Raw genomic sequence first — 25,915 nt, forward strand, 5'->3', positions numbered from 1 at the left:
ATTCACACTCTTCCTGTTCTCCAGTCAACCTTAAAAGAGACATATCATAGAAAATCCACTTTTTTAGCTTTTAAATACATTTATTGTGCACTTGGAGTCTCCAGGATTGTAGAAAAGTTTAATTTATCCCTCCAAATGTTGCAGAGATAGTTTTATAATCTGTTTGGGGGATATTTTTTACTCTGTTCATTTCTATCCATGTACTATTACATATTTTTATCTATTACGTCACAGTCTTTGGGGCGGCACTACCAAACAAGGTAATGCGTGGCCAAATGGTTTCGCAAAGCCGCCATCTTTATTACTCTGAGAGACTTTTGTAGTCCAGACAACTCAAGGATGTTGAAGTGGAGGGATTAAAATGCTCCGTGGTTGGATGCATTAATCCACACAACTCATTACACTGTCCCTCAGCATCAGAACCTCAAAGAAGTGCCTGGTTAAATTTAATTTTTCCAGGACGAAATTCACACATTTGTGGGAAAAGTCCTGCTAGTCTGTGCAAAGAACTTTAAGGATGAGTGTTTCAGGAATCTTGTCAGTATAGAGACAGATTCGTCGAAAATACTTTGTTTCAATGATGGTTCAGTTCCTTCAATCTTTGGAAACGACAGACATGGTATAGTGGTAAGCTTGAGATGACACAAAAATAATAAACTGTATTCCACTTTGATATTTTTGCGTGCCTATGATGCCCTTGTTGCAGTTCAACTCTTCCAGGTTAACTGGCTCTCCAAATACAGATGTGGCTGTTTGGGCAAAGCCAGCTTTACTGTCATATTATTGCGTGTCTATAATGCCCTTGGTACGGTTCAAACTTTCTTCAAGGTTCTTTGGCTTCCCGAATACAGATTTGGCTGTTAGGGCAAAACCATTTCAATAATCTTGTGTTTCCTGACTGCAGATTCATTAGAAGCAACATGGAAATTGTCGGACTGCTAAATTGTTCAAAACTTCAATAAACACGTGGAACAAAACGTCTCTTTTACATTTCCGACTGGCTGCAAAAAACAGTAAAATACATATAAATATACCATGATTTTTGGACTATAAGTCGCGTTTTTTTTTCTTAGTTTGGGTGGGAGGGGCGACTTATACTGAGGAGTGACTTGTATGTGAATTTCTTTCACAAATTTTCAAAATTCCCCCCCAAAAAAAAGAAAAAAAAAAGAGGAACCCGCGATAAATGAACCGCGATGTAGCAAGGGATTGCTGTAATCTGAATTTCAAGTGACGTCAGTGGCACAGGAGTTGTTTACATAAAGGACAAAGATTCGATCACGGGATGACGAAGATGACGAAAGTACTACCGGCATCATTCTCCAAGCTGTCAGGATCCTGAATTCTCTCCCCCCTCCACTGCATAACGTCCTGTTCTTTTGCGCTATATTCTGGCTGTCTGCTGTATGCACGTTTGCTCCATTTTGCTCCTCTTATTTGTCTATTTATTTATTTATTGTTTATTTATTGGTTTATTTTCTTATTACTTATTCATTGCTCTTGTTTCGTTTTTACTCTTATTTATTTATTTATTTATTTATTTATTTATTTATTTATTGTCTATTTATTGGGTTATTTGCTTATTACTTATTCATCGCTCTTGTCTATTCGTTTTTACTCTTTGTGCTATTTGCTTTATGTGTTGTGTAATGTGTCTCGTCACTGTGGGACGGTGGGAAACATAATTTCAATCTCTTTGTGTCTCTTAACGTGAAGAAATTGACAATAGACTTTGACTTTTCACTTTTCATTAGCGGTTTTGTTTGTAAGTGACACGACGACAAAGCGTTTGAATGATTCAATGATTTGGAGTGACACAGAAAGTTTGAAAAACTATTATGGCTTTTACGCACACCCGGTCCTACTCTACGGAGCTCTCTTTCACCTCCGTGAATGGAAGTCGGGGGCCGGCACTCGGCCGGCTGGCTGTCCGGGGACGGTGGATGGGGCTCGGACATGGCTTTTACGCACACCTGGTCCTATTCTATGAAGCTTTCTTCCACCTCCAGGGTTGGAAGTTCAGTAGTTATTGCCTCGTTGAACTCTTGTTTTGTTAAATTAAGAGTCGTTTACCAAACCCACGTCTTTGCTTGTATTTTGTTAACACTACAATATAGTAATATACTAGATCTGTGGAATAACGACGAGGCTGACGTCAGGGCGCACGCACGGCGTCGTTGACAAAGGACAAGGAATTTGATCGATGGATTTAATGATTTGGAGTGACACAGATGGTTTGATAATATTGTTGTAATATGATAGTTGTTTGAAATATACTTTATATATCGTTATATGAGTCTGTGGAATAATTAGAAATGCAAGTTACGAGTCCGACGTCATACGCGGCATTGTTTACGTAAAGGACGATCAATAGATTTAATGAATTGGAGTGACACAGATGGTTTTATAAACGTGTTATTTATGTAATAGTTATTAGAATAACTCTGAATAATACGTCAGGCCCGTTCTCAACTCTTCGTTTGTGTTTATGTCATGTTAGCATACCTATCGTTTAGCCTGTTGTTGCTCGTTCATGTCTGTTCTTGGTGTATATATATATATATATATATAATGGATAAATATCATTATATTAGTAGAAAACGGGATGTCAACCCGTGACACAAAGTGATAAAGAATCACCCGTTAGCGAATCACTTGACCGCTACGAGCCACACACTGTGAACCTAAACAATTATAGTATTTATTTTCAAAACCTATTTACCCAGAGGGTACGAGTTGATCTGGTACCTAGTGTATACACACCCGTTCACTGATTCCTCAGAAGCAACTTGACATGGTAGCGTTACTAGGTTTTACAACATCCTCGCAGTAGGGCGTTATTATATTTATTGGCTTAATGTATTAATAAGACTGTGGAGAGGATAGTATTTCACAAATTGTTGTATGTCATGCAATGCACACAGGGGGAGCGGGTGGGATACACAATAGTTCACCGCTGAAAAGATACACTTGCCCAGCCCTTCCAGCCACGGATGGTTTAATGTTCTGTTAAGTTTGACATGAGAGCACAATATTGAGATTAAAATGGCCTTATAAGCAGGTGAACACAAATGTGCACTCACACGCATGCACGCACACACTTAGTTTGAATGTTCAAGTTTGTTTGCACCACTATGTCAGCGATGATGTCAATGCATGGGTTTTGTGATACTAGTGTAAGGACCTTTAAAGTGTGATAAATAATTGGAGACAAACTAATATAAAGTCTATAAAGGTGTATTTTACTTGTGTAAATTAGCATCACAAACAGAACACACTTTAGCTAGAGAGCAGGTTAACTGCAAGCATCCTTTACTCCCATTGTTGAAAAACAAACTGGACCTCTGCAAGTGCAAGCAGGATAGGCGACAAAAAACTAAAGAAACCTAGAACAGAACAAGGTGAAGAAGCCAAGATGTAACTTTGAATAGAAAAATAAAAAAAAAGGTCAAATGCACAAATGGCAACAGAAATCCTCTTTCTCCTTTGGTTCACCCACACATTCCGAATAGTACAACTATCTGTGGGGCACAAAAGGAAATTATACATCTCATCAAACGTTAAAGCTCATCCGGATGTTGTCAGGTCTTACCCAATTGACAATTTCCTCCAAACATTCCTCCCCAGACTCTACATATATTTGACAAATCATATGCGAAATAAAATATTGCATCAAATATGTACACCCTTCATATTAGACGTATAATTAAATATTTTACCACTGTCTATGATTAACTTAACACTGAGATGTCCCAGATTTTTGTATATGTTGTGCAAAACATGTATTTCAGTTTAATTGTAGCGTGCCTACGTCCGTAAACTTGTACACAGCGTTATTGGCTCTAGAAAGATTGCATAGCATACTGTTGGGGGGCAGGCAGTGACGGCTCATTTGGAATGGTGAGGTGGAACCGGAGAGAGAAAGGACCGGATCCAGTGACTAAAAAGAGTGAACCTTTATCACGAAAATGGGGGGAGAGACTGATGATGGGTGCTACAGGAGGTGATGACAGGCCAATAAAGAAAAAATATAAAGGCTCGACATGTTTTAACAATGACTGGTTGAAACAGAAATGTGCTGTGTGGCTAAGACCATGCCAAGGCAATTTACTTTATTTGACCTGTTACCTGTGCCCAGCGAAAATTATCTAAAATATAAAGCTAAAACCCAGCCAAGAGCAACAAGCAGCAGAGGCACAGGCTAGGACAAGCAAACCACCCACCGTGTTAAGCAATCAGGTAAGCTGTTTGACATTACACTTTACATTACTACATTTGATTGTTCCTACAGACTGTAAAAAAATGACAAAAAATGACTGTTTTTTACATAATATATTTTAGTTTTTGTTCCACATAAGAAAACGGTGAGTGGCCAGACAAAGCACGGCTCAGAAGACCCCTTATGATGAATACAATATATGGATGTCGTTTTCCCTCGCCCAGACGCGGGTCACCGAGGCCCCTCTCTGGAGCCAGGCCTGGAGGTGGGGCTCGAAGGCGAGCGCCTGGTGGCCGGGCCTTCGCTCATGGGGTCCGGTCGGGCATAGCCCGAAAAGTAAACGTGGGTCCCCCTTCGAATGGGCTCACCACCTATAGGAGGGGCCAAAGGGGTCGGGTGCATAGTGAACTGGGCGGCGGCCAAAGGCGGGGACCTTGGCGGTCCGATCCCCGGCTGCAGAGGCTGGCTCTAGGGACATGGAATGTCACCTTTCTGGCTGGAAAGGAGCCCGAGCTGGTGTGTGAGGCAGAAAGGTTCCGACTAAACATAGTCGGACTTGCCTCCACACATAGTTTGGGCTCTGGTACAAGCCCTCTCGAGAGGGGCTGGACTCTCTTCCACTCTGGAGTTGCCAACGGTGAGAGGCGTCGAGCAGGTGTTGGCATACTTATTGCCCCCCGGCTGGGCGCCTGCACATTGGGGTTCACCCCGGTGAGCGAGAGGGTAGCCTCCCTCCGCCTTCGGGTGGGGGGACGGGTCCTGACTGTTGTTTGTGTCTATGCACCGAACGGCAGCTCAGAGTACCCACCCTTCTTAGAGTCCCTGGAGGAAGTGCTGGAGAGCGCTCCTTCTGGGGACTCCATCGTTCTACTGGGTGACTTCAATGCTCACGTGGGCAATGACAGTTAGACCTGGAAGGGCGTGATTGGGAGGAACGGCCCCCCCGATCTGAACCCGAGCGGTGTTCTATTATTGGACTTCTGTGCTCGACACGGATTTTCTATAAAGAACACCATGTTCAAGCATAAGGGTGTCCATGTGTGCACTTGGCACCAGGACACCCTAGGCCGCAGTTTGTTGATCGACCTTGTAGTCATGTCATCGGATTTGCGGCCGCATGTTTTGGACACTCAGGTGAAGAGAGGGGCGGAGCTGTCAACTGATCACCACCTGGTGGTGGGTTGGCTCCGATGGTGGGGGAAGATGCCGGTCCGACCTGGCAGACCCAAACGCTCTGTGAGGGTCTGCTGGGAACGTCTGGCAGAATCCCCTGTCAGGAAGAGCTTCAACTCCCACCTCCGGCAAAGCTTTTCCCACATCCCGGGGGAGGCGGGGGACATTGAGTCCGAGTGGAACTTGTTCCACGCCTCCATTGTTGAGGCAGCCGACCTGAGCTGTGGCCGTAAGGTTGTTGGTGCCTGTCGTGGCGGCAATCCTCGAACCCGCTGGTGGACACCGGTGGTAAGAGATGCCGTCAAGCTGAAGAAGGAGTCCTATAGGGCCATTTTGGCCTGCGGGGCTCCGGAGGCAGCTGACAGGTACCGGATGGCCAAGCGGAACGCGGCTTCGGCGGTTGCTGAGGCAAAAACTCGGGCGTGGGAGGAGTTTGGCGAGGCCATGGAGAATGACCTCCGGACGGCTTCGAGGAAATTCTGGTCCACCATCCGGCGTCTCAGGAGGGGGAAGCAGTGCATGGTCAAAACTGTTTACAGTGGTGATGGTGTGCTGCTGACCTCGACTCGGGATGTCATGAGTCGGTGGGGGGAATACTTCGAAGACCTCCTCAATTCCACCGACACGCCTTCCATTGTGGAAGCAGGGCCTGAGGACTCTGAGGCGGACTCTCCAATCTCAAAGGTCGAAGTCACTGAGGTAGTTAAAAAACTCCTCGGTGGCAAGGCCCCGGAGGTGGATGAGATCCGCCCGGAGTTCTTAAAGGCTCTGGATGTTGTGGGGCTGTCATGGCTGACACACCTCTACAGCATTGCATGGACATCGGGGACGGTGCCTCTGGATTGGCAGACTGGGGTGGTGGTTCCCCTCTTTAAGAAGGGGGACCGGAGGGTGTGTTCCAATTACAGGGGAATCACACTCCTCAGCCTCCCTGGTAAGGTCTATTCAGGGGTGCTGGAGAGGAGGATCCGTCGGGAGGTCGAACCTCGGATTCAGGAGGAGCAGTGTGGCTTTCGTCCCGGCCGTGGAACAGTGGACCAGCTCTACACCCTCGGCAGGATCCTCGAGGGTGCATGGGAGTTCGCCCAACCAGTCCACATGTGTTTTGTGGACTTGGAGAAGGCGTTCGACCGTGTCCCTCGGGAGGTTCTCTGGAGGGTGCTTCGGGAGTACGGGGTGCCGAGCCAACTGATAAGGGCGGTTCGGTCCCTGTATCACCGATGCCAGAGATTGGTCCGCATTTCCGGCAGTAAGTCGGATTCGTTCCCAGTGAGGGTTGGACTCCGCCAAGGCTGCCCTTTGTCACCGATTCTGTTCATAATTTATATGGACAGAATTTCTAGGCGCAGCTGAGGCGTTGAGGGGGTCCGGTTTGGGGACCTCAGCATCGCGTCACTGCTTTTTGCAGATGACGTGGTGCTGTTGGCTTCTTCAGTCCGTGATCTCCAGCTCTCACTGGAGCGGTTCGCAGCCGAGTGTGAAGCGGTTGGGATGAGGGTCAGCACCTCCAAATCCGAGTCCATGGTCCTCTGTCGGAAAAGGGTGGAATGCCCTCTCGGGATCGGGGATGAGATCCTGCCCCAAGTGGAGGAGTTCAAGTATCTTGGGGTCTTGTTCACGAGTGAGGGCAGGATGGAGCGCGAGATCGACAGGCGGATCGGTGCAGCGTCGGCAGTAATGCGGACTCTGTACCAGTCTGTCGTGGTGAAGAGAGAGCTGAGCCAAATGGCAAAGCTCTCGATTTACCGGTCGATCTACGCTCCTACCTTCACCTATGGTCACGAGCTATAGGTCGTGACCGAAAGAACGAGATCCAGGATACAAGCGGCTGAAATGAGTTTCCTCTGCAGGGTGTCCGGGCTCTCCCTTAGAGATAGGGTGAGAAGCTCGGTCATCCGGGAGAGACTCGGAGTAGAGCCGCTGCTCCTCCACGTTGAGAGGAGCCAGATGAGGTGGCTCGGGCATCTCATCAAGATGCCTCCTGGACGCCTCCCTTGGGAGGTGTTCCGGGCATGTCCCACCGGTAGGAGACCCTGGGGTCGACCCAGGACGCGCTGGAGAGACTACGTCTCTCGGCTGGCCTGGGAACGCCTTGGGATCCCCCGGGATGAGCTGGAGGAAGTGGCTGGGGAGAGGGAGGTCTGGGAGTCCCTCCTAAAGCTGCTGCCCCCGCGACCCGACCCCGGATAAGCGGAAGAAGATGAAGGTGAAGGAAGATAAGCAAACGTAGGCGGCTCGGTGGGTCACAACTTTTCCAACTCCGGCCCTCCCTGTGTGGAGTTTGCATGTTCTCCCCATGCCCGCGTGGGTTTTCTCCAAGCACTCCGGTTTCCTCCCACATTCCAAAAACATGCTTGGTAGGCCAATTGAGCACTCCAAATTGTCTCTAGGTGTACGTCCGAGTGTGAATGGTTGTTCATTTCTGTGTGCCCTGCGATTGGCTGGCAACCAGTTCAGGGTGACCCCTGCCTACTGCCCTATGACTGCTGGGATAGGCTCCAGCATGCCCAGGACCCCCGTGGGGACAAGCGGAATAGAAAATGGATGGATAAGCAAACAGACCCTAATTATTTATTCCCCTTTTCCTCCAATAGTGTCCCCCGGTGCCCACAACAACAACAAAAAAACGTTGAAAATAGACCAAAATAATGAAGACCTGCTTTTAAATTAAACAACTAAACAAATGACTAGTAAGTGTCATTTTTACGAATTAGAGCTATACAATTGCAACGTAGAAGGGTGATTTTTATCTTGGATTAGATGTGTGAAGGGCGCTATTGCTTCCAAACAAAAATGTCAATTTAATGGTCCTGGATTTTTGTCAGAAACAGGTGGCAACCCTACCCCACACACACTTAGGGTTTATTCAGATCAGAAAAGTCCTTTAGTCTGCTTGTGTGGTTGGGACCAAAAGCGAACTTAATTTTTTTCAGTTGGTGCAGTTCCAATTCAGACTGTACATTTTACAAGTGAAGTATACACATCCACGCTTGTGACGATCTGTGCTCCTATTGGACAGCAATGACCAGGGTGGCATACAGAGCACAGACCCAGAAATAGAGGAAAACATGCGAGTTCTACGCACAGCGTTCCTGCTATGCATATTTGTGCTGTTGGTTCGGATCTACACTGTTTGTATTCACACCTGAAGCGAACTGCAACAGAGTTCATTTGGAAGCGAACGGATACCACTTGAAAAAGTGGGTCTCGGTCTGTTTCCGTAACCCGCACGTTTGCGTGTATTCACACCTGCACAAAATGTCCGGATCAGCGTTCCAATCGAACCCTGGCCGGTTTAAAGCGGACCAAACAGTCAGCTATGATTACACCCTAAGTTTGAATGATCAAGTTTGTTTGTACCACTGCGTCAGGTATTCAGAGAAGGGAACAAGGGCACATCACTGTACAAAATTCAGGGGTTAGTCAATGAAGTTAACAAACTTATTACCTGGTGTTTGTCAAGGTGGGGTATATTGGGGATGGGGCAGGGACGTGCGGTCAGGGTAGGCAAGGGAGGCCGTGCCTCCCCTGCCATCATGAAAAGGGGAAAAAACAAATTCAAATGTCATATTAATTTTTATTATATACTTTATTTCATTTTCCTTTTAATTTCAGTAGTTTTGTATCATTTTGAACCAAAACCGCAAAATCTTTATAGTTATGTTAAAACCGAAGACGAGTCGCTCGGAGGAGGCAACTTCCTGCCTTGCCTCCTCTGAAGATTGCGTAATCACACGGCCGCCTATGCTGACAGGCTCTGTAGTTAGACCAGGGTTGGGCAAACCTTTTGACTGGCGGGCCAAATTGGGTTCTAAATATTGACCGGGGGGCCGAACCAGGAGCAGATGGATGTAGTGTTTGTGTGAAGTAATAGAAATGACGTGTAAAGGTCATTGCATACAAGGTTTTTACTTTTAGTAGGTAGTAAAGCATAGATATTCAAAAAAGCTTTTTGAAAACAAATGCATTTATTAACAGCATTAAAAAAATATTTCACCAAAAAAACTACCATCAGTGATTCTCATTGAATACGTCACTGTTATTATGAATAATAGTTTCCATCACTTCAGCGCCTGCAGGTCAAATTTATGAAATATGTTTATCTAATGAGGTGAAATTCCATCAAACGGCAAACATTCTGACCTAATACATCATCTTGAAGAATCAGTGAACGAATACATCTAAAATTAAGAAATCAATAGTATTGTTGGTCTTCCTTTTTTGCTAGTCCATCATGGTCTGGAGTAAAATTTGTTGCGGTAATTCTTAGGACAGAGCCGAGGTGTCGGTCCGTTAACCTAGATTTGTGACGGGCTTTGTTGACGTTCATGTGGCTCGAAATTCGGCACTGATGGAAATCGAGCGCGGAGTGCGCCGGGTCCGTACTACTTAGTACGTACATGCACTTGTGAGTGTGCACCAAGATTTCTGACACGGCTTCCGAGAGTAAATGCGCGGGCGGGCGCTTCCCCATCTATTGGGGAAACATAGCAATTGCAGGGAAAATGACCCAAAAAAATGTTTAATAATGCATTTTATTCAGGTTTGGCGGGCCGGATTAAATGGCCCTGTGGGCCAGATTAAATGGCCCTGTGGGCCGGATGTGGCCCGCGGGCCGTAGTTTGCCCAAACCTGAGTTAGACTGAACTGCTGTCTGTCTCTGTTGCTGTTTCAGTGTTCAAACAGTATTAACTAATTTCTATAGTTAAAGGTTATGTAAAGACACTATGGGGTCCCAAAATGTATTTGATAAAGATGGAATTGTATTTTTGGAAACTGTTGTGAATTTTTGAATGAAATTGCGAATTGAGGAGTAATCGATAAAAAAGCAATAGTTTGTATGTGATCGTTGAAGTTCATCCCGGAAATTGCTGAAGTGACTGTGACGTGGATTATAGGAGGCCGAGCGTTGCCGAGTTACTTAGCCCATGTAAGCATAATGGTGGATACAGAACTGGAAGCTATGTCGTCTGACGAATCTCCCTCAGATTATGATTCTTCACCTTCTGACGAAAATGAAGAAGAATATGATTTCTTTCTTAAGGTACAAGGCTACCAATTTGAACCAGTAAGAAGTACCCCAGCGACTGAAGCATCGGATGGAAGGAGGACTTAGGTGGAAAAACTGCACCGGTCTTTGTACTGATGGAGCTGCAGCCATGGTCGGGTGCATCAAAGGCTTTGTATGCAGAGTGAAGGAAAGAAACCCAGATGTGATTATTACGCACTGTTTCTTACACCGTGAGGCACTCGTGGCCAAGACTTTACCAGTAGATCTAGCCACTGTATTGAATGATATTGTGCACATGGTAAACTTTGTGAAGACACGACCTGTGAAAAGCTGCATATTTGCATCTTTGTGTGAGGAAATGGGAGCGGACAATAAGACCTTGCTGTTTCATACAGAGGACCAATGGTTGTCGCACGGCAAGGCGCTGGCCTGTGTGTATGAGCTGCGGGAGGAACTCAAAGTGTTTCTGACAAGTGAGGGGTACGATTACACAAAGCTGCTTGCAAGTGATGAGTGGTGTGCAAGGCTGGCATACCTGGCGGATATTTTTCATCATCTGAATGAACTGAACACACGAATGCAAGGCCGAAATGAAAACGTGCTCACAAGTACGGATTAAATAAACGGATTCCGCTCAAAGGTGCACTTCTGGCAACAACATGTGGAACGTGGCAACCCTGAAATGTTCCCACTCGCCAAGAAATGGCAAAATATTCACACTGCTGCACTCTGTGAAATAATAGGTACACATTTAAAAACTCTCGAGGAGAAGATGTTATTTTAGTTTTTTCACTGAATGACGACTGGGTTAGGGACCCATACAGCTCAGCAGCAGTTGGAAAGGGCATGACTTTACAGGAGCAGGAAGAACAAACTGTGCTGAGACAAAATTGTGGTTTAAAGCTGAGCTTTGCTGATCTACCTTTGGACAGTTTTTGGTTGACTGCTGCAAAGGAGTTCCCCATTCTGGCAAACAAAGCTATTGTGACATTGCTCCCATTTTCCATAACATATCTGTGTGAAGTGAGCTTCTCAAGCCTGACTGCTATAAAAAGTAAAAACAGAGAGAGACTGAGAGCTGTTGAGGAACAGCTTTGTGTGTGTCTTTCTTCATTTCTCGCGAGGATATCAGCTCTGTGTTCATCCAAACATGCACATGCATGAGACTGACATTTTGTACATGCAACTTTTCATATTGTAACAGTGAAATCTTTCACAAATATTATTGCACTTTTTATTTAAAAGAAGACATATAAAAGATATAAAAGATAAAAAAATATGTTTTTGAGTTGATTCCTATTCAAGACACTTTGATAAGAAATGATTATATTGTGCAAAGTGAGCTGGGCGGTCCGATCTCCGGCTGCAGAGACTGGCTCTAGGGACATGGAATGTCACCTCTCTGGCTGGAAAGGAGCCTGAGCTGGTGTGTGAGGCAGAAAGGTTCTGACTAGACATAGTCGGGCTTGCCTCCACACATACTTTGGGCTCTGGTACAAGCCCTCTCGAGAGGGGCTGGACTCTCTTCCACTCTGGAGTTGCCCACGGTGAGAGGCGTCGAGCAGGTGTTGGCATACTTATTGCCCCCTGGCTGGGCGCCTGCACATTGGTGTTCACCCCTGTGAGCGAGAGGGTAGCCTCCCTCCGCATTCGGGTGGGGGGACGGGTCCTGACTGTTGTTTGTGTCTATGCACCGAACGGCAGCTCAGAGTACCCACCATTCTTGGAGTCCCTGGAGGAAATGCTGGAGAGGGTGTTTGGGAGGAACCAACCAGTCCACATGTGTTTTGTGGACTTGGAGAAGGCATTCGACCATATCCCTCGGGAGGTTCTGTAGAGGGTGCTTCGGGAGTACCGGGTGCCGAGCCAACTGATAAGGGCGGTTCGGTCCCTGTTTCACCGATGCCAGAGTTTGGTCCGCATTTCAGGCAGTAAGTCGGATTCCTTCCCAGTGAGGCTGCCCTTTGTCACCGACTCTGTTCATAATATTTCTGGACAGAATTTCTAGGCGCAGCCGAAGCGTTGAGAGGGTCCGGTTTGGGGACCTCAGCATCGCGTCACTGCTTTTTGCAGATGACGTGGTGGTGTTGGCTTCTTCAGGCCGTGATGTCCAGCTCTCACTGGAGTGGTTCGCAGCCGAGTGTGAAGCGGTCGGGATGAGGGTCAGCACCTCCAAATCCGAGTCCATAGTCCTCGGTCGGAAAAGGGTGACGACCCAGTATTCCCCATTTTATTTACTTTTTGGTAGAGATGCTTGTTACCCTTCCCAGGTCCCTGATGACTTTCTTGCGAGTGCATTCAACTATTGCTAAGAATGCTAATGTTAATCTTTCTCTTCGTAAAATCTTGTCTGTAATTTCTCATTTTATTCAGGTTGATTATGAAATAGTTTAAGCGATTGCAGGGGGACTAAGTCGTGTCACAGAATGTAAGGGAGGAGCAGGAAAAAGGGTGGAAAGATGGAGAGTGCAATGCTGGAAGGAAAATCTGCGACCCTGGTGTCAAAGAAGGGCAAGACTGCTCTCAATATAAATACTGACCAGCTCCTCCCCTTCAATGAACCAGGGCCCAGAATTCCTCACAAATGGCCCAGGCACTCTCAATCTCCCTCTGCTGTTCCTGGATCTTTACAGCAACTTCCCCTCCCCTGTAAGTAAAACCTTTATTTTATCACAATGAATTATGACATCATGTTAATATGATTTAACTTTCTTTCATTATTACATTATTATCATATGGAGAGGGAAATACTTGATTGATATTTTGTGGAGCAAAATTGGCCCATACAAATTATTTACTGGTGACTTACGGGAGAGTGAACTATGTTACATTGTGGTCCCACTCAGAATTATAGTTTGTATTGACCTATGTGTTTTGTGTGTCCTATAACTAATACTGTAGGTGGTAAATGCCTTCTTGGCCACCACAGTCAAAGGCCACGAATCTCGAATCAAAGGTCATTTGATAGACTCATACGAAATGACTTCCATCTGGCAGGGGAGGTCCAAGGGTCTTAGGGTTAGAGTGGGTTCAATATAATATACTAAATTAACTATTGGTTGAATACTTGTAGTTTGACCCGCTATTATATGACATCCTGGTCGAAGCAGCGAGTGAAAGCAACCACTGGAAATTTGTAGTAGGTTGTTATATTGTACAAAATGTTTGAGCTACTGAAGCACTAGCTTAAAATATATACCGTAATTTTCGGACTATAAGTCGCTCCGGAGTATAAATCGCACCAGCCATAAAATGCACAATAAAGTAAAAAAAACATATATGTCGCACTGGAGTATAAGTCGCACTTTTGGGGCAAATTTATTTGTCAAAATCCAACACCAAAAAAGACATGAACCAGCAACAACAGGCTAAACGATACGATATGCTAACGTGACATATACACAAACGAGAAGCCGAGAACAGGCCTGACGTTGTTAGGGTTGATAGATTAGTTTGATCCTATGCTTGTGTTGGAAAGTAACCTGTAATAACAAGCTTAGCTTGTCCTGTCTTAACAAAATAGAACAAAGTGCTAAGATCCTTTGAACTGATTGACCAACTGCAGAGGAAGCAATCAGAGGTGTTCTGTTTACACAACATCGTAAAACACCCCCTGCTGTGACCCCCTGAAAGGCCAGGGGTTCACCCCCACCTTGGCCACTCTCACCCCCACCCATTTCTCTCAATAAATACTCTCTTGCATGGATCGAAGGTCAAAGTTTGTTCGAACATTGCTGTACCTACAGTAACGAACAGGCTCTCCACTTGCAAGTGCCTAAAGGGCATACTGTCTCCCGTGTGGTTCTTGCAAAATAAGTTAGAGTGAGAACATCTCTGACACGTAACATTCAGAGTTATTCAAGTAAGTATTACATAAATAACACGTTTATCAAACCATCTGTGTCACTCCAATTCATTAAATCCATCGATCGTGCTTTATGTAAACAATGTCGCGTATGCGCTGCATATGCTCACGTCGGACCCAACCAAACTATGAAAAAAACGGTGACTTATAGTCCGAAAATTACGGTAATATCTGATCTGCTAAATTCTATTCATTTGGATTTCTCTATCATGATCATTTGGTCAAGGCAGACAGCTTCCTCATGCGAGTCTTTGTTATGTTTGTGTTGGTATATTACACAAATAGAATTCACCTTTGTGGACTTGTTGGCTCCAATTATTCATCACAAAACCCATGGATTGACAACATCTCTGACGTAGCGGTGCAAACAAACTTGAACATTCAAACTAAGTGTGTTCGTGCGTACGCACGTGAACTATTGTGTATCCCATCCGCTCCCCCTGCACGCGTCACGTGACAGACACCCATTTGTGAAATTCTGTCCTCTCCACACTCTTTTTAATACGCAAAGCTGATAAATATAACATTGGTAACACCGTTGTTTTAGTGCTAACACCCATTCCTTATGTATCTGCAAAGTTTATTATCTCATAAATGCATAATGCCCTACTGCGAGGATGTCAAGTTGCTTCCGATTTAGTCAGTTAACATGGATGTGTATACACTAAGTACCAGATAAACTTGTACCCTCACTAAATTCAATGAAATCTTCATCCTCTGTGTCACTTTTAAACAATTCCACTAACTCCGGAGGCAGAAGATGCAGCACTTCCTCTTCTACGTGGCTTACAGCTCTGCCCAGCAAAGTGGTGTGCCGCACAACAGCGGTCTACAGCCTTTTACGAGTGTATAAGTGATCAAGTCATCACAAAAATCACAAAAAATCCATAGATGAGCCGCACCGGATGACAAGCCGCAGGGTTCAAAACTTGACCAAAAAGTAGAGGCTTATAGTCCGGACATTACTGTACTCAATTACTGAAAATGGTCGATGATTGCTTGATTTAATATGATGATTTAATATGCGTAACTGTGATTAGGACAAAAAATAAACGTTTATTTTTTTTTATTCACTCATGTGCATGATTGATAAAAATCTCTGCAACCCCCTATCTTTTTCCTGAAGCACATCACAATGGAGTACTTTGATCTAGTCAAGTCAAGTCAAGTTTATTTGTATAGCCCTAAATCACAAGCAGTCTCAAAGGGCTTCACATAGACAATCAATTGACAATAATTCTCAAAGCATCCCCTGATCTTAGGCTCCCAAAAGGGCAAGGAAAAACTCAAAAACCCCTACCAGGGGAAAAATGAGAAACCTTGAGAAGGGACCACAGATGGAAGGATCCCCCTTTCAGGATCACCAGGCTGCAATGGATGATCTAACTTTTTATTCATATCTGCCACAGTCCCTTGACGCTCACTGCGAGTTGTGTATGCAGAGTCAATATTAAAAAATTCCTTTTCCTGTCACAGCAGTAAGTTGCTTGCCTGCAACATATAAGTCACAAATATGTTGAAGACTAGCTCTTGACTTACTGAAGGAAGAATTGTAAAAGTCACACAGGAAATGTAAGAAGTCTGTGCAAGCTCTGAACACTTTTATTTGATTGCATGCTCATTTGACAGTGTGAATTAATTTGGCGCAGCACAGGGAATAAATAAATAAAATATTTTTTAAGGGAAATAAAAGTGCTTTGCTACGTAAGTGGGAGCCATCCTAGGTGATTCGGCAGTTCCTCTATCTGCTACCTTTCTTCTTTATGATAAGCAGGTTCAGAGTCAGTCCTGAGTAACTCCGACATGAACATGAAGTTTCACCAAATCAGTAAAGGAAGCAGCAATGAAGAGTAGTTTGCTCAAACTTATCTTCTGTTTTCATAGACGCATGTTGGCAACACTCTAAGCCAGGGGTGGGCAAACCTTTTGACTTGCTGGCCGAACTGGGTTCTAAATTTTGACTGGGGCGCCGAACCAGGAGCAGATGTAAAAGTCATTGCATAAAAATTTTGGGCCTTTAGTAAATAGTAAAGCATGGATATTCAAAAAAAGCTTTTTGAAAACAAATGCATTTATTAACAGCATTGAAAAAATATTCACCAAAAAAACAGTGATTGTCATTAATTACGACACTGTTATTATGACTAACAGTTTCCATCACTTCAGCGCCTGCAGGTCAGATTAATGAAAGATGTTTGTTTTATGAGGCGAAATTACATCAAACGGCAAACATTCTGACCAAATACATCCTCTTTAAGAATCAGTGAAAGAATACATCTAGATAAAGTAATAAAGAAATCAAAACGGCAACACGGTGGCGGATATCTGAAAATCAGAGCAGAGCTTTAACTCACAAACACCTGATCACAGAGATGATGAAACGAGACGCACTTCGGCCTTAAAAACTTTATAAATTAAGATTAGTTGAAAACAGGTGGTGCATCAAAAACTTGCCTCTATACTTTTCTACTTTTGATCCGTAGTCTGTCAACCTCTCCGCTGTAGCCGCCCGTTCATGTGTTGACTGCTGGCGTAGTTAGCATTCTTTATAGCAAAGTGATGGCTAATATTGTACTCCTTTAATACTGCAACCGATTCTTGGCATATCAGACAAACCGGCATTGATCAGACTTCAGTGGAAACAATATTTTGTTGTCTTTTTTTTTTTTTTTAAACATGGCACTCACTCAGAGTCCACCTTTTTTTTCCTTGGGCCACTCATGTTAATGGAAGGATTCCAGGGCAAGGTTTGTGGGTGGCTCTAGAGTAAAACCGTATCTGAAAGCTCAGCGTGCAAATTACGAGAATGCTAACGTCACAGCCCACACAAAATCTGGTATTGATAGAAATCGAGCGCGGAGTGCGCCTGGTCCATACTACTGAGTATGTACAAGCACTTGTGAGTGTGCACTGAGCTTTCTGACACAGCTTCCGGGAGTAACTGCGCGGGTGGGCGGTTCCCCATCTACTGGGGAAACACAATCATTGCAGGGGAAATGACAAAAAAAAGTTTAATAATAGTTTAATCAGGTTTGGCGGGCCGGATTAAACGGGCCCGTGGGCCGGATGTGGCCCGCAGGCCGTAGTTTGCCCAAGTTGAGAGTCTCAACAGATCTAAGCAGATCTGACCCTGAGAGAGAGAGAGAGAGAGAGAGAGAGAGAGAGGGGGGGGGGGGGCAAAGAGAGAGAGAGAAAGAGAGAGAGAGAGAGCGAGCAAGAGAAAGCGAGAGAGAGAGCGAGAGAGAGAGCGAGAGAGAGATTAAAACTGAAGGAGCATGATAACAATCCTGATCATTTGAATCAGGTGTGTTGCTGCAGGGAGACATGGTTGAATGGATGGATGGATGGATGGATGGATGGATGGATGGATGGATGGATGGATGGATGGATGGATGGATGGATGGATGGAGGGAGGGAGGAAGGGATCATCGATCGATCGATGGATAGGGAGGAAGGGAGTGAGGTGTGGGTGGGTTAGGTAGATGAATGGATTCTAGGAATTCAGTACAGTGAAGAAAACTGCTGCTCCTATCACCGATGGAAAGTAGGAATATGAAATACCCAAGAGTCCTTTTTTCTGGTTTCTTTATCAATGATCACCACAGCAAGCAAGGCATGTTTCTGACTTTCACGTGTTGTTAGTCACAATTTCGATAAATAGTGGCTCGAGGCTCAGAAACTTGGTAAGATTTAGCCTGTTATTTAAAGGAATCTTTGTTTCATTAGATCACAGGGAAGAGCTTTTGAAAACATTTAAGGGTTTGAATCACCTCAATCAATCAGCAGGACTCATAGGGGTAGCGCATTTTATAAGATGTTCTGTAGTATATAGGTCATGATGGTGAGGTATGGAGGAAAATAGCAAGTCCAATTGCCAAAGGTCACAAAAAGCAGGTGGGTGTCTCTGAAAGTTGGATACTTATTAGAGGCACTGACCTGTAAAATACCATATCGCCTGTGAGCATACCTAGCAAAATGATGCAATTTTAGAGGATGTTCCTCTTCACCTGCAAGTGACCCCATTCAGATTGTGTAGCAGAGAAGAAGTCATGAAGTGATAATACACAGCAAGATCCCTCTTTCTGTTCTCTTTCCATTTAGGTTCACACAAACACGGCCTCAGATTTGAGGGCTGAGTGGCTCTCATTCCAAAACACTGCAACCAAAGCAAGCAATGTAGTTGTAAGTAGATAATTGCTAGAAATTGAACCGAGCACAATAAATATGTCCACAATGCAAATAATACCAGTGTTCCACCACTATATCGTGATTCATCATTTGTGCCCCTGCATTATCACACATTTTGTAAGGTTTAATGTGTTTTTACAATATCAAAACAATTGAATTATGCATTATAAAGAATTCAAGTTTCATTATTTTATGGCACTAACTATAGCAGAATACACTTTAATGGTAATCCTCGTAACCCTGGTAATGGTGTTCAAATGGTTGCCTGTCTAAATACATGCCCTGAACACTCACTGGTGACAAGCTCCCGTGAGAGAAAAAAAAAAGAGAGAGAGAGAGAGAGAGAGAGAGAGAGAGAGAGAGAGAGAGAGAGAGAGAGAGAGAGAGAGAGAGAGAGAGAGAGAGAGAGAGAGAGAGAGAGAGAGAGAGAGAGAGAGAGAGAGAGAGAGAGAGAGAGAGAGAGAGAGAGAGAGAGAGAGAGAGAGAGAGATGTTTATTTCTAAATGTATTAGATATTATTTATTTTACTTAATTTTTTAACTAAGTGTCGCACTTTTGTGTGCCAAGTCCCGTTTGTTGGGCTATTCAAGAGTTGCCATTGACTCTTGTTTGGCAGATTGGATGATCGAAGTTCAAATAAACAAGTCATGATAGCAATTTATCAATGTATCCATTTAACAATTGGGAGTGAGAATACCGTGTGGAAGAACCATACACAACCTGGCACCTCTTCCATAACCCTCACCCTAACATAAATAAAACACCGTTGTTCGCATTAATTTACACAAGTGTCTGCAAATGAGTAGTTTAAAAATTTTGATAAAACCATCCAAAAAAATTGACTCTAGAAGTCAGATTATAAAGGTTGAACATATCTGAGTTCAAGCTATTTATTGAATTGATCAAAAGTCAGCTATGAATAACTTGCCATCATTTCTTCCTCAGATATGGAGACACATTTGAAAAAGATGCATGATAATTCATTCTTAAGGTCGCGGTATTCATTCGACAGTTCCAACAGAGAAAACAGCTGATCTGAAGCCTGACCTGATCCTGAGGTCCTTTGATGTAACACAACGTTCCTTGGGAGATTTATGAAAGCTGTTGCTGTGAATTTGCAACAGAGTAATAATGCCAACACTGCAGCTTCAGAGTGAAGACCAAATGTCTCTTTTCCCTACATTTCCCCCCTGAATTTGATCGTAGGATACATGTTCATGCGTATGTTCACATATGTTGAGGTAACTGTAAACCATTGTGCATATTTACAGCTAATTACTTGGTTTCTTTAATCCTCTCAATTTTGTGCACTATACTTCTTTTGGTTTATATTTGTCTCAACTACAAACCAGAATTTTTGGGAACACTTTTTAGTTTTTTCTTTCAAACGCATTTCAAGCCTTTCACTTCTGGTTATTTGTTTTTAATACAACACACTGAAATAATGGCTTTGATTAGGCCTTGCTGTGGACATGAGAAAATACTGTTTTGTTTTTTTAATATGAATAGTTAGGTCTCTGGAGTGCTAATTAACATAATAACCACCTCCACACCAAGACTCTCTGCCAATGACTTAGTAGGCATTCTGGCCAAATTTTCAGATTGAAATAACTAGTACTTTGAAGCGTCAGCTGAAGCATGTTACAGCCAAAAGTTAAGGAAAGCTGCAGTGTTGGCACAGATGAGCATTAACTAACAATATTATTAGCATAAGCTTTTCTTAATAATTTGATAATAATCTTCAACTGGGTTGTTGACATGGGGGTTGGAGGGTATTTTAGTTTGGCAATGTCTTGAAAGATCATCATCTGTCGAGCAGTATATGGGGCGGCATGAGGGCGGGCTCTGCATGAGAAAAATCTGCCCAAGCTAATTTCAACATGGCAAAATACGTATATATATATATATATATATATATAAAGCACTGGACTTCGATACTTGTTTTTCCACATGGACCTCTGTGCACTACTCTGCAAATTTAGAGAGGAAGAGTCCCCCCTCCCATGAATTTAAGCCACACAGTTTCTCTCGTCGGAGCGCCTAGTGCATACAATGATACTTTGTTTTTGGTGCACTTTGAATTTCCGAACAGCAAAATTAAGCCATGTACTGAATTTACGAATGGTCACACTTGAACTAGTGTAAATGCTGAGTGGATTTCCGAATCCACTCATAATTGCTTGTGAAGTTGAATTTGTAGCCAAGTGTAAAATCAAATCTGAATCAAAACCTCATTAGCTGACTAATTTACTCTTCATCTATTCAATGTACGGTCACCCGCTTTTTTAGCTTGTCACGCCAAACAGCCAACCATTCTAGGGTGTTCTGCATGCTCGGAGGATATGCTCGATGGTCTGAGCGCCCTTTCCACACTCACACCAATATTCCTGTTATCAGTGAGCCGAGGGTTTATCCTTTTACCACCCACAAGATCGCAATTGGTTGGACTGGTTTTGCAGTGACGCGAAAATACCAGCATATGGTAATATATTATCAAGTTAGGTTCACAGACGAAGGTATTTCTGTTCTGTTCTGTTATTTTATGTTATGTTCTGAAAATGGGTGTCCGTCCAGGATAGATGGATCATTCTGTCCCTGGGACATAAAGCCCATTTCTTCTAATGACTCATGGTGTGCGTCAGCCAACACTTTCCAACCGACACTGACTCGCAACAGCTAATTTTCAGCATGTGCAAAAACAAAACATAATTTCCAGACAATGATCTATGCGCAATCAAACCTATGATGTAATCCAGCCTTGGTGAATGTTTTATGACAGTTGATTGTGTTTCATCATGATGAAAATGGCCTGCAGTCTCTTCTCCACGAATGAGAGTTTACGACTGTTGTTTTTTTATGAGTTCTCGTGTTCAATTCAACAAATAATAACCACAAAAAGATCACGGCAAAGCATATACCCTGGTAACAGATTACATCGGCCCCATTATACTGCGGAAAGTTATAACATCCGATATTTGGCATTTGCTTTGGTGGTAAACATTCAGACATAATGAACATTAATAAGCTTTTCACTCACCTCCAAAGAGTGCTCTCAGTGACACTGCCCATGTGAAAGTCGAACAGCTTGGTTAGTATCAGGATAACCTGGAAAAAATAACATTGTTTTAAAAGGTTTGTTACACGGGTGTTTTCCTTAAGCAAATATATGTGTAAATTAATAATAATTGTGGACTGTAATTGATCTATCATCAAAATATGGGTCACCGATGGTGTAGTAGGGAAGGCAGCTTGTCTCCAACCATGGCTCTGATTGGCCACGCTGGTTGGGTTGCCAATTTTGCACAAATTAAACTAACACCCCATTTAAATTTCTTTCTTTCTTTCTTTCTTTCTTTCTTTCTTTCTTTCTTTCTTTCTTTCTTTCTTTCTTTCTTTCTTTCTTTCTTTCTTTCTTTCTTTCTTTCTTTCTTTCTTTCTTTCTTTCTTTCTTTCTGTCTGTCTGTCTGTCTGTCTGTCTGTCTGTCTGTCTGTCTGTCTGTCTGTCTGTCTGTCTGTCTGTCTGTCTTTCTTTCTTTCTTTCTTGAAAGAAGGAAAATTATGATTTCCCCCCGCCGCATCAATGTACCACATTGAAAACATTTCTGGTGGGATCGCTTCTCTGTCAAGACAGTAACGTTGAAGACATCAGGAACATCAAGGTTATTTTTTTCTCGTCAGAGAATAAAACTTTCTTCCGCCTTTGAGTAGTCCATGTTTGGTGACGCTTTACGTTGTGCAGGGTTGTCAGACAGCAACTGGCTATGTGGAGATGTTACAGCAGGCATCCCTCATGACAGAGGGCACTCGTCTGTGTGGTAATTGTAAAAGTTTTTCAGCAGGACAATGCCACAATTCACAATAATGTTTACTGACCAATACTTTATTCCACGAGAATAACATAATTCTTTTGAACCATCCTGTGTGTTAATGGAAATGCAACACGTTTTGGTCACTGTAGTATGGCGGCCGCCCTTGCTGTTCACGACATCCAATTGGAGAACACAACTTATGAATGCCAAAGAAATTTAAAACATTCAACTTAACTGATAGAACAATGCGCCCTATCAATTGTTCAGAGCTGCAGTTCCATCGTTTAGCTGTTTTTTTTTGTTAAAACAATTCTTGTCAAATTTTCAGAAGCTCTGGGGGATGAAGCAGAAATTTTCAGTGATGTCAACAAAATTCACAAATAACGTAAGCTACTGTATCCATTGCCGTAACATGAAAATGACAATGCGCTCATATTTATAACACGCGCTGACCACCACTCTTTGTTACCCTTATGAATTTGAATGAATTTGCAGTCGGGTCCATCCATCCATCCATCCATCCATCCATCCATCCATCCATCCATCCATCCATCCATCCATCCATCCATCCATCCATCCATCCATCCATCCATCATCTGTACCGCTTGTCCCCACGGGGGTCGCGGGCGTGCTAGAGCCTATCCCAGCAGTCATCAGGCAATAGGCAAGGGAGACCCTGAACTGATTGCCAGCCAATCACAGTGCACAAAGAGACAAACAACCATTCGCACTCGCACTCAGACCTCGGGACAATTTGGAGTGCTCAATCGGCCTACCAAGCATGTTTTTGGAACGTGGGAGGAAACTGGAGTGCCCGGAGAAAACCCACGCGGGCCCGGGGAGAACATGCAAACTCCACACAGGGAGGGCCGGAAGTGGAATCGAACCTGCACTTTCCTAACTGTTAGGTGGTTGTGCTACACAGTGCGCCACCGAGCCGCCTGCATTCAGATCCTTTTAATTACAATTCAGTTTGTTATATAGAGATGTTTTGCTTATTTGGTCATTCATATTCAGTTTTATCATTCTAAACCTCCAAATGGAAATGTGTCCCTGTGTCCCTGGAGCGGGAAAAGCAAGTATGATGGGAACATAATAATATGCCGTAATTTTCGGACTATAAGTCGCTCCGGAGTATAAATTGCACCAGCCATAAAATGCACAGTAAAGTAAAAAAAAACATATATGTCGCACCGGAGTATAAGTCGCACTTTTGGGGTATATTTATTTGTCAAAATCCAACACCAAGAACAGACATGAACGAGCAACAACAGGCTAAACGATACGGTATGCTAACATGACATAAACACAAACAAAGAGCTGAGAATGAGCCTGACGTAACATTCAGAGTTATTCTAATAACTATTACATAAATAACACATTTATAAAACCATCTGTGTCACTCTAATTCATTAAATTAATTGATCATCCTTTATGTAAACAATGTCGCATACGCGCGCCGTCAGACTCGTTGTGATTTGCATTTCTACTTATTCCACAGACCCATATAACAATATATAAAGTATATTTCAAATAACTATCATATTACAACAATATTATCAAACCATCTGTGTCACTCCAAATCATTAAATGCATCGATCAAATTCTTCGTCCTTTGTCAACAAAGCCACGCGTGCGCCCTGACGTCAGCCTCTTCGTTATTCCACAGATCTAGTATATAACTATATTGTAGTGTTAACAAGTAAGTAAGTAAGTAAGTACAAGCAAAGACGTGGGTTTGGTAAACGGCTCTTTATTTAACAAAACAAGAGTTCAACGAGGCAACAACTACTGAACTTCCAGCCACGGAGGTGGAAGAAAGCTCCATAGAATAGGACCGGGCGTGCGTAAAAGCCATGTCCGAGCCCCATCCACCGTCCCGGGACAGCCACCCAGCCGAGTGCCGGCCCTCGACTTCCATCCACGGAGGTGAAAGAGAGCTCCCGTCGAGAAGGACCGGGCGTGCGTAAAAGCCATAATAGTTTTTCAAACCTTCTGTGTCACTCCATTCCAATCATTAAATCCTTCAAACTCTCCGTCCTCCGTGTCACTTACAAACAAAGCCGCTTATGATGCCGGTAGTACGTGGGGCCCCTCGTCATCTTCGTCATCCCGTGATCGAATCGAATCTTTGTCCTTTATGTAAAAAAGTCGCTCTTCAGTATAAGTCGCCCCCCCACCCAAACTAAGAAGAAAAAAACGCGACTTGTAGTCCAAAAATTACGGTAAGTATATTTTTACACAACAAAGGCACAATTTAATCACCATTCTGTCCTTTGCAATCTTGAATGAGCGGAACCATTGTCAGGAGTTGAAAATCCATGTATTTGTGTTTTTAACCACCTGTTCTGCATTATTATTAACTTATACAGCCTGTTCACCCTGTTCACCTCACAAATGTCTTTATGAAGTCAAAATAAAATGTAAACTTATTTAGGTGTGAATGAATGCTGGCAATACAAGAAAATAGCATTCTTATTCCTTGAATACTGGAGGGAACAGGGTATTTGCACTGATCATAATTTGGGAATCCCAACTAGAAATGGCCACTGCGTTAGTGGATGATGTGCATAATGCAGGACTCTATAAATTGATGCACAATGTATTTATTTTTAATGGCTATTAATAATTTTTGTCAGCATATTTACTTCCCTAATACAACATATGAACACAAGTAAAAGGTTATTAAAACACAATTTACTGCATAAATATAATTACTTAATATGAAATAATTAATATTTCCCACTGGTTCTTTTATCACAAACAAGATATTTTAGGTTGCATTGCCTGACATGTTTCGGCTTGTACTCCCGCCTTCATCTGAGTGTCACTGGTTAGGTTATGACGCGTCTTTATCAGTTGATGGAAGAAGGCGTGGCTCACCTGTCAGATTTGATGTATCTTGTTTGTGATAAAAGAACCAGTGGGATAATTGACAAGTGAAAACAAAATGAACTTAGTACAACTATGAAATAATTCATGTTTTTCACATGCCCGCTTGGAAAATGAATTGCCCACCTCTCTCCATTAGTGCTTTAATTAATGTAACCTAGATGTTTTGGACTGTGGAGATCTTGGGGAGATATAAATCCACATTCTTCATTTGTTTAAAAAAAGAAAAAATTGAACCCATGCAAACTTCACATTGAGAGCTGGCACAGAATATTGTTTCTGTGAGGTAGGCCATCAAACTGCTTATTGTACCTGCTGTCCTGTCAAAGCTGTTTATCTTTCTATGGTTGTCTTGTCTTGTTTTTGCAATGTCAGATTAAACTACATTATGAACCTTGTCATGTCAACAACACACAGTATCTCGACCTTGATCAGCCTATGACTGACTGCATGAGTAAAGCATAAGAAGTATTGGACAAGACAGCTCATTTTTGTAAATCTGAAAAACTTATGTTTCAGTGGACTAAAGGATTTGGATTTCTCATAAAAATGGCATTTTCTATTGATGTGCATGAAAAAAACATATTGCATATATTGCTTGTAAAATTGTATTATTTGTATCACTTCTCTTCCTCTCACTCTTTTAATGAAAATACTTTATCAGGAGAGTATTCTTCATAAGGGTGGCACGGTGGTCCACTGGTTAGCATGTCCGTCTAACAGTTCAGAGGTGCAGGCTTCGATTCTGGCTCTTGAGT

At 43.2% G+C, this 25,915-nt stretch overlaps 1 protein-coding gene across 1 annotated transcript in view; it reads right to left on the reverse strand.

Annotated features, from left to right (window-relative positions):
• sorcs3a (sortilin related VPS10 domain containing receptor 3a) overlaps positions 1-25,915 on the reverse strand; it is a 249,537-nt gene that overhangs the window by 158,878 nt on the left and 64,744 nt on the right. The window contains exon 2 of the mRNA XM_085911312.1: positions 21,494-21,561. Coding sequence (XP_085767438.1) covers positions 21,494-21,561 — 68 coding nt within the window. The remainder of the gene's footprint in view (positions 1-21,493; positions 21,562-25,915) is intronic.

Source organism: Syngnathus leptorhynchus, chromosome 5 (assembly GCF_054491065.1).
Source record: "Syngnathus leptorhynchus isolate UIUO chromosome 5, UIUO_Slep, whole genome shotgun sequence".
NCBI classification, from domain to species: Eukaryota; Metazoa; Chordata; class Actinopteri; order Syngnathiformes; family Syngnathidae; genus Syngnathus; species Syngnathus leptorhynchus.